The sequence below is a fragment of the Fulmarus glacialis genome, unplaced genomic scaffold (assembly GCF_000690835.1).
Source record: "Fulmarus glacialis isolate BGI_N327 unplaced genomic scaffold, ASM69083v1 scaffold31388, whole genome shotgun sequence".
Lineage (NCBI taxonomy): Eukaryota > Metazoa > Chordata > Aves > Procellariiformes > Procellariidae > Fulmarus > Fulmarus glacialis.
In genome coordinates this window covers 69,157-78,455 of record NW_009228204.1, presented here as the reverse complement: position 1 = coordinate 78,455, position 9,299 = coordinate 69,157, and the positions used below count along the sequence as shown (strand labels likewise).

The window sequence follows — 9,299 nt, the reverse complement described above, 5'->3', positions numbered from 1 at the left end:
CTTTTGCTCTAAGAGCGGGCTAGTTTCCTTCATTTCATCCACCGCTGTCCCGTTATCAATCTAGGTCTGCAGCTCCTCCCCACACAAAGGCAGCCTCACTTCTCAAGTCAGCAGCTAATGAGCCAGGGAGATGGTTGGAGTGAAAACACACCATCAAAAGCAGAGCTGAGTCTGCCAGCACAAGTGTAATAAAAAACCCCCTCTCTTTAGGGCTCCATCCGCCTCCACGGACCGAACTGATGGCTCTGTTCCTAGTTCCCCGAGGCCGTGCTCACCCTGCTAGAGCCCGACATCCCTGCAGGGCTCCCAATACTTCCTTGGAATCGCCTTCCCTTTAAGCCAATTACAATAGAAAAACTCAAAAAAATGTATAAAAATATAAAATAAAGTGCAGTGTTATGTTTTCGACACTTTTGCCTTGTTTTAATGAGCCGACGTGTGGTTTTTGCTTATTTTTTTTTTCAATGAGCGGTATTTTACAAAATCGTACTACGCCTAAAGCCATTTAGAAAACACTGAACATTGGCACAAAATGGAGAAGCCCACGAGAACGGACGAGTGAGGGGCGAGGGGGACGTGGGAGTAGTCGAAGCAGTGGTTACAAACTCCATGGACGCTAAAAATATCAAAGGGGTTTGTTCCCTATCATCATTAGCACGTGGATACTAATTGCTACCTTGTTTAATCAGTGCCTTTGACTGAAATCCTACACATGAGTACAGCTGCTTCCAGTTAAGAGTGCTTTTCCCCGCGCCAGTGGTGAAGGAAGATCTGGGGACCCCTTTCTCCCCCCTCCTTCTGCAGGGTGAGGCACAGGCTGATCTCCCGTTAGTTTTTCAAGATGGCATCGTAGGCCTGGTAGATGTACTGGGACACTTCGGGAGCACGGCATTTCAGGGAGAGCTGCAGAGAGGAGAGGAGAGGTTAGCGGTGATGCAAAGGAAGGCAAGAGCTTTCTACCATCTCCACAAAGGCAAGTGGAAGTGTCTGACCTACAGCATGGGTTGGACAGATCATGGACGTAGCTGATGACAGTCACCCAGAATATTTCTCCCGGGTACTGCTTTCTTCGTCACCAACACCAAACTGCTTTTTCAGAGCTTGCTACAAGCAAGAGGAGGTACATGAAAGCAAACTCCCACTGGGGGGTTCCCAAATTCCTTAACAAACATAGGTGCCTCTGCAGGCATGAAGGAAGGGGACATGGCCCCAAACTCTGAGACAAGGGACTTGCTTGCCCTCATGTTGTAAATCACAGCACTAAACTCGGGGGCTTCTAACGATTTGCTGCTCAGTCCTGATGGACAAAAACTTGGCTGTCACCCCTCTCTAAAGCAAGGATCAGGCTGAGACCAGGCTTGGGCATCAATCATTCTGAAAGCATCGCTTTCACACAGCAGGTCCCCAGACCATGGATTTGACCGGAAACTCCTGGAACAGCTTCCAACAGGAGATAAATCCTCTAATACCAGGATACTCAGACATACAGGTCCTCAGAAAGGGAGCAAAGTCAAAGAGAACAGCTATAGGAGTGCATGATGCAGGACAGAGCGCACCTTCCCACCAGCCACAGGCTGATGCCAGCAGAAGGCCAAAGAGCCTCTGACATCCAGACAGCCGGTCTCCGCTGCAGGAACGCGGCAGGGCATAAATTTCTCCTTGCTTATGAGAGGGGGAAGGGCATCCTGGAAATGCTTTCTCGCTAATGTCTCTTGGCTTTATCTCTGGGTAACCTTGGCAAGTAACTGCTCATTGCTGAGTGGGCACTATTCCAGCTCACTGGTAACAGAGCAGTGTAATTTTGTTGTTTCTCACTTTTCGCAGTTCAGTGGGCATTCCTAACCCCCCAGCCAAATTAACAGGATCTTCCCCCAAACAAGCACGTTGGGCAAAGCAGGGAGAAACCGCTCTGCGTGCGAGGCGGGTTAGGAGGATCCCAGCCCACGCCACGTGCCCTCCGCAGTCCGACACCTCACCGTGTAGTTCGGGTTCCCCGGCTGAATGCGAAGCTCGGCCAAGATCCAGATGCCGTTGGTGAGTTTCAGAGACTGGTAGAGCATGTCCTGGCCCTCCACGTTCCTCTTGGCAATGGTGTAGACATTGTTGTTCTGCAGTTTGCTGGAAACGGTGTCTTCAGAAAGAAGGAAGAAAAACACATCTGTTAATTCAGATTCATCATCTGCAGAGACAGGAGAGCCCAGAGGAGCGTTCCCAGCATGCAAGCACACAAGGAAACGCTGACTTCTGTCCCAGAGTTTTCCCTGGGGAGAGGAGCAGACAAGACACAAGGAGAAAAAATTCCAGTTTGCTTCCATGGACCCACCTCATTCCTTTCAGGCTGTGATCCCTGGTGAAGTATTTGCCCATCTTGCAGGGCTTTCACTTACTGCTCACTGCCCTGGGTCACTCAGGATTGCTGCCTTTATCAATTGCCTTTATCAATTATTTTACCTTTATCAGAGGGTAAGAGGACTCTGCTCTATCTCTAACCCCCAACAAGCTCCAGGCAGGCTAACCTGGAGGCAGCCAAAAGTCAGAAGATTAAGGCGAAGAACAAAGATCCGCGCCTGAGGCTCGCTCGGGTGCCTGGTTCTGAGGTCCTGCCCCAACCACAACAGCTCCCTCCTGCCTCCCCCGCTTCAAGCACAGACACCTCTGGCCAAACCAAAGTCCTACAAAGTAGTAAAAATCCTTTCCTTTTTTTTTAAAGCAATCACTTGAAAGGATAAAAGCCCACAGACATCTGTCTCTAGCCATCATAGGGCTGTGATAGAGTTTTAACCCACTGTATGACCTCAGCACTTGCAGAAGATGTGCTATTTCACCTGGAGACCTGTATGGATGTAAGCATGGCACAAGTTATTTCTAAGGGACCTTTCAAAGAAACAAGAACAGACGCAAATACGCAGCAGTCAAAGACCCAAACCAGCGGCCTCTGGATGCCAAGGGCTTTCTCAGCACAGCACAGAGCAGAGCAAACCTCAGGATTTGGATGCCAGTAAAAGGGGCACGTTCACACTTTGGGTGGAAGGCTCAGGGAGGAGGACTCGACACCTGCTAAGCATCACTGGTAAATTCCCATTCCTGGTGCCCCACAGGAGAAATTTAACTCTTTCAAGCTCTCTGCCACAGCAGGGTGGAACACCCTGTCTATGCTGGGCCATTATCAGGAGGTTGGGCACTTTCAACAGAAAGCAAGGGAGAGGAGTGGCCTTAAACCAATTTGCACTGAAAGCCAAGAGCCTGGAAACGTGCGATCCCTTTCACAGAGCGCAAGGAGCAGGACAGCAGCAGAGAAGCAGCACAAAGCGACCGTGCAGCTCTAATCCATCCCTGCACCTACAAACACTGAGATCCACCGGCATCAGTACCAGATTTGAGAACGGACACAAGTCTGTGCTAGGGCATGGAGGGATTAGAGAGCGGACAGCAGAGCCTGTTCATGCACCAGGGAATGGTAAAAGTAGGAAAGAAAGGGCCCCACAAATCCATACACTGATGCAGAGACTTGGACCCGCTGCCTCTCCCCAGGACAGCGTTGATAGCCGGAGCTGTGGAGCAGTTGCACGGGCAGCCTGGACCCTTCACCCACAGCTGGGCTGAACTCCTTTGCTCCCCAGGCTTCAAAGCGGCTACGTGCAGGTCGAGGAGGGTTCAGGCATCCAGCTACCCAGACACAACTCAGATTTAGGTTTCCTCTCTTCCCCAGTTACTATGGAAACTGGCAGATATAAGTAACTAATGAGATCCTTTGCTTAAAAACCCTCATTCCCTCTGTCTCCTCCTCCCACCTCTACTCCTCCTCTATAAAACAAACTCACCCAGATTAGGGAAACGGGCAATGCAGAGCAGTCCCCTGCTCACAGGGAGCATGGCTGGGAGAGACTTGCACTGGAGGGACATCACCCACTAGGGATGAAGCCCAAACTCTCATCTCCTCATGCCCCCCCAGCCAGCGAGAGCAGCCTCCAGGGCTTTGCGAAGGCACGGTATTCAACACAAGCGCCGGCTCAGAGACTGCATCCTTGTTTGCAAGGGACATTGGTATTAAATGTGATTTGGTTTGCCCAATTTTAACAGGCTATGGTTAAACCTCACCGGTCTGAAGCCCCTCTGGACACGTATCCTGGAAGCGGAACTGCTGGCAAGGGGTCGAGACTTTCTCCAGCAATCTTTATACCTGCCGGCAGCAGTCTCCCCCTCTGCCGGGGGATGCTGTCAGAGCAAAGGCATTCCCTGGAGAGCGTGGGTGCAGGGTTGGAAGCAAGGCTTAAGCGGGAAGCTGTAATTTTGGCAGCTGTGGGGCTGCTATTCCATCACACGGTGTGACGGCAGAGGAGGGGAGCGCTCCTGCTGCCCGGGGAGCTGCGCTTTGGGGGCGGGCTGCAGAGCAGCTGCTCTGACGCCGAAGACTGCAACCGTGCGATGGCACCTCTTGCAATTTAAACAGCCACTGCCTCTGCTGGGGGGGGGCAGATTTCCAAGCAGCAACGTGCTTGTAGAGGGGTACAACTCCTAGGAAAGCCTGTTTTCCGCCTCCCTGTCTGACCTCAGTTACCCTCTGAAGAGTGCAAGGAACCCTACCAAAAACCCATACCCTGTCTCAGCCAGACACCAAAGCAATCGTGAGCAGGCTGGAGTGCTGATGCTTAGTTTGCCTGACTCCTCCTGCCCCCTCTCTCAGCACAGATTTGGGGACTGGCGAGAGCCTACCCCCTCTCCCCCCAGGTAGCAGCTCCCATCCCTCCAGTGCTCCCGAGCGTCAGGATTTTGGATTTTGGAGATCGGGCAGAGTTGCTAAGCAACAGTGCCAGGCTGTGCCTGGCTGAAGGCAGGACCACTAATGCCATGTGACAGCACAGCTTTTAAAAAAAAAAAAAATAAAAGCAGATATTTTCTGGGAGCAGAGAGCTGAGCCCAGCTCTGAACAGGGCTGCTTGTTTCTGAGCGAGAGCACAGCACCCATCGAAGCCCTGGTTAGCGCCCAGCGCAGGCAGGAGGAGGGCTGAGCCGTGCTGCCCGGGCACCCGTCTCCCTGCACACGTGGGGTCTGGTGACTCTGCAAACCAGAGCCACACGAGTCCTTCTGCGAGACGGCACAGTCTACATCTGACCTTGCTAAAGCAACCTTCTACAGGGCTTCTTCTTTTGGCTCAATGCTTATTCTCAAAACCCTCTTGAAGCACAATGTAAGCATACAGAAAGATTTCCCCGCCACCAAGGCCACGCAAGCTTCTCACATCAGTCCATCTTTCAGGGTTGTGGGTTTTTTTTGTTTGTCGAGGTTTTTTGTTCATTTGTTTGTTTTCCTTTCTTTTGCTTTTTAAACAGAATTCTTTACCCTACCTCACAACTAAATAGCACACGTGGAAAGACAGGCACACAGGGAAGAAGAGCTGGACAAGGTCTCCTCCCTTGCACTGATGCAATCCAATTCTTTTCAACAGCACTTTCCTTCTGGGTAAAGCAAAGGACATGCTTAAATCTTCTACCCATACAGCTTAAGAATTTCACTTCCAAACTCAAATAGCCAAGATGACCAATTGGCAACAACGGGGCTTTTCACAAAGCACACGCACAACTCAGAATCAACATCGACAAGATACCTTTTTTGAACTTGGACCTTCGTGGCATTTTGCAACAAGCACTGGATATCAGGAAATAAAATTTAATGACTATATTTTATGCTGTGGTGGCTGAAAACATCCCCATGCCATTTCTAGCAACCCCTGAATGGTTCTGAGCATCCAGCCAAGAACTGCATTCAAATACCGAATGCATCTGCAGACTCTGATCCAGTGGGGAGGCACTTTGGTCAATATTATGACAGTACATTCATTTCCAAGACATGTAATATGCAGGGGTTCTATAATTTATTAAATGATCAGGTTACTAGATATGCACATACAGAAAAAAAAGCCATACCAGGGAAGCTTGCGTATGATTGTCCCCCAGGTTGTTCCAGCAAGAAAATCCAATTTCAATTTGTTCTAGCATTAGCAAATTACTTGGGAGGGAAAAGCAAAGTGACCACTGCATACCAACTCCAAACACTAAAGCTGTTGTTTCACACCAAGCTGTGGACCAGTAATAAGCAAGCAAACCCAAAGTTCCTAGAACTGCTGAACAGCACAGCAACTAATTGCCTCCTGTTTAGTGGCATTCAATCTCCATGTGCAAGTCAGCTTGTCCTCTTTCACTCTGTGGGTTTGGGTAAGCAGAATTTAAAAAAAGAAAAACATTTAGCTAATCTGATTTGCATATCTTAGCTTAATGTAGTGGTCCTTTAAAACTGCATCAAACTTAGTATGTTGGAAAAACAGTGCAAAGAAGGCAAACTGAGCTTTAGCGCATGCTCAGTTGCAGGGGAAACCTCAGTTGGTATAGTTGCACTAAAAGCACCCAGATTATTTGAGCTATAACCGTCTAGGAATCTATTTTCATGCACTAGGTTCTTATATTTTCATTAAAAAACCCCGAAATCAATTAATTTAGCACTGGATTCATAACAGATGAGAATGCTGGGGTATAACCATGACCTTGCGTTTTCATTACAAGTTGTATTTCTGAATATGGTTTTCTCCATGGAGCTATCATAGCCTCTTCCTAAGAGACAGATGCATGAAACAGCTCTAATGAATTCAAGATGTGCAGCGCACCCTAAGTATACCTTGGCCCCATGATACAACTCCAGAGAGACTGGCTCCTCCACCGCTCCAGCCCTAAAGAACAGTCTCAGGCCAGTGCCAGCTCTCGTCACTGGGAACCTGAGCCGCAAATCCCTCATCCAGAATTAAGCACTCATCTCTCATTGAGTCACTGGGAACTGTGGGAATACCTTCAAGGGTCCAGGATTTGCTTTTTTTGGAATCAAAGATGCTGGCGACAGGGATCAGAGTGGCAAGCTCTGACCATTTAAGGGTACCTGCTCCTCACCCCACAGCCTGGAACCTTATCCTAGGCTTCAGCTTGCGGTGTTGTGGGCTACCTGCGGCAGCCAAGATTTTCTGGTTGTTCTGTGCCCTATTATGGGGCGAGCTGCCAGGGACGGGAGCTTTTTCTGCCATCCCTGTTGCAAACCATCAAAACTTGAGTCAATCCTATTTGGTTTGCCTCGTGGGCACAGGATGCCCTTTTACCAACAAAGGCCTCGGAGAACAGACTCACACAGAAGCATCTCCACTGATGGACTGTGTTTATCTCCTTTTTGTCTGAAGGAACAAAAGAAATAACCTGGGGAAAAGCCTGCAGTTTACACAGGAGGTGCTGTAAGGTGACTGTTGCACGGTGACAGACAGACAGCCCTGGATGTGCAAGAAAAGCAAAAGCTGCTTTCTTGACAGATAAAATCCCAGCCCGCTAAAAATCCCTGTTCCAAGCCCATTTCACTTTGGTTTAAAGAAAAAGAAATTCAAATTTCAGTTTCTCCACTGAAGAAAATCAGCATCCCCTGTTTAGCTCCTTGGTAAGGCCTCCTGCATGTCTGCACATAACTTCAACCCCAATTCTCAGGCGGTGCAGAAACAGCGCAGATCTGAGTGCTCAGGAAAGTGAAGGCTCTTTGAGGCTAGAAGAAAAGCCAGGCACCGAGGGTGCAGGGACCACACTTCTGATCAGCACTCTGCCCAGCAGCAGCCACGTGCCGTTCGGCACGCTCTGCTCCATCTGTCCGATGCCTGCTGCAGCCGTGCGGCTCTATTTAAGTGGCTGGTAGTGCTGCGATTAGGGCACATCAGCTGGGAGCAGAGGTATTTTTAGCTCACAGCTAAATTCGCGTCACTGGGCTGGAATCGAAGCATGAATGGTGCGGTGCGTCCCCGAGCTTCAACAGCAACTCGCCACCAAGTGGGTGGGCTCACGCTAGGCATGAATTACTTATCCGAGCGGATGCGAGAGGAGGGATAACGATTCACACGGCGGCTGCACACCTCTGCGGAGCTGGCAGTGCTTAGAAGCATTTCGTCTGTGCCAAAGGGTTGCAAAAACCCAGCACCTCCTAAGTTCTACTTAGGAGCGGTTGAAATCTGTAGACTTTGTTCTGCGCAGCTCTGCCATGGCAGCCGTCGTGTACCTTATTTTATGCAGTGATACGAGAGCTGCACATAGTGGTATTTCATTGGTGAACAATAGAATCACCAACAGCCCAAGTGGAGAGCTTTATTCTGGTTAGGCATCTCCTACAAGACAGTCTTTTGAACATGAACCAGTCTTTACTCCATAAGGATCAAGTTCCTAAAGATTCTATACCCAGAGCTGCTATTCTTGGAAAAAAAGGAGGTGTCTTAAAACAAAGCTATTTTCACTGGATTTAAATGATCAAGATTGTGAATCTTGAAAGACTATCGCCCTACTGCGGCACATGGCCAGGCATGCACCCTTGCTCTGGTATAAACTAGCAGCAAGAGGGATTCAGCTGTCATCAGAGCTCACTCAAGTTTTTTCACCTCTGCCCTGCTCTGCACCACCAGCCACTTGCCACACTGCAAGAAGTCTTCATCCCTGAGGATGCTGGAAGCCTAGCCCTCCATGGGTCTGGGGCCCGGCCGATCCTGTACAGACAGGTTTGATGCTCTTAGGATAGTCTGTACTAGAGAAGGTTACTGCTTAGATGAAATCAAGGTGAGCAGCAGACTGAGTGAGGGTTGCGTTGGTAGTTAAAATACAAGGGACTAAGACAAGCACACAAGAATTCCCTAGTTTTCCCTCCTGCAAGCTATTGGCCTGCTTCTTGCCGAAGCCCAGGTGGTCAGGGAAGGAAATGGCCGGTATAGTCACAAGAGGGAGGAGGTGTCAGCAGCAGAAATACAAAAACAGAAGCTTCAGTGGATGGAAGTGTTTGAAATCTGTTTATGAGACATGCCCCACTTTCTCCCGTACATAAGCCAAAGAGGCTGGCAGATCCTGCACACCCCCGAGCATCCCAAGTGACGGATTGTGCTGGGGAGAGGCACTGCGTCCAGGGCTCTTGCTAAAGCACCAAGAGAAGCCTCTTCTCATCTGAGCCCTGGCAATGGCTGCGGTTACCACTGCGGAGAAACCGCTCTCCCTGCAAGCTAGTAACGTGTTCTCTGCTGAGTATCACCAATTCAGGTAGGCCTGGGCAAGCAGTCTGGTCCAGGATGGCAAACCCTTCCTGAATGGGGAGCATCGCCTGTCACTCCACGTTTTCTAACACTTTTTTTTCCAGAGGAAGTAGGGGGCACAGGCCAGTCTGCAGGATCACCAGCGCTCATCTTCCCAGACACGCACACCCCCTCTTTCCCCCCCAGCTACATCCTCCGCTAGCCAGCACCGCAACA

General features: G+C 49.8%; 1 protein-coding gene across 1 annotated transcript in view; it reads right to left on the bottom strand.

Annotated features, from left to right (window-relative positions):
• Window positions 1–401: 401 nt before the first annotated feature.
• The window catches only part of AP2B1 (adaptor-related protein complex 2, beta 1 subunit), a 74,559-nt gene continuing 65,661 nt past the window's right edge, over window positions 402–9,299 (bottom strand). The window contains exons 20-21 of the mRNA XM_009583412.1: window positions 1,977–2,131; window positions 402–903 (exon numbers count right to left, since the gene is read on the bottom strand). Coding sequence (XP_009581707.1) covers window positions 829–903; window positions 1,977–2,131 — 230 coding nt within the window. The 3' untranslated portion in view covers window positions 402–828. The remainder of the gene's footprint in view (window positions 904–1,976; window positions 2,132–9,299) is intronic.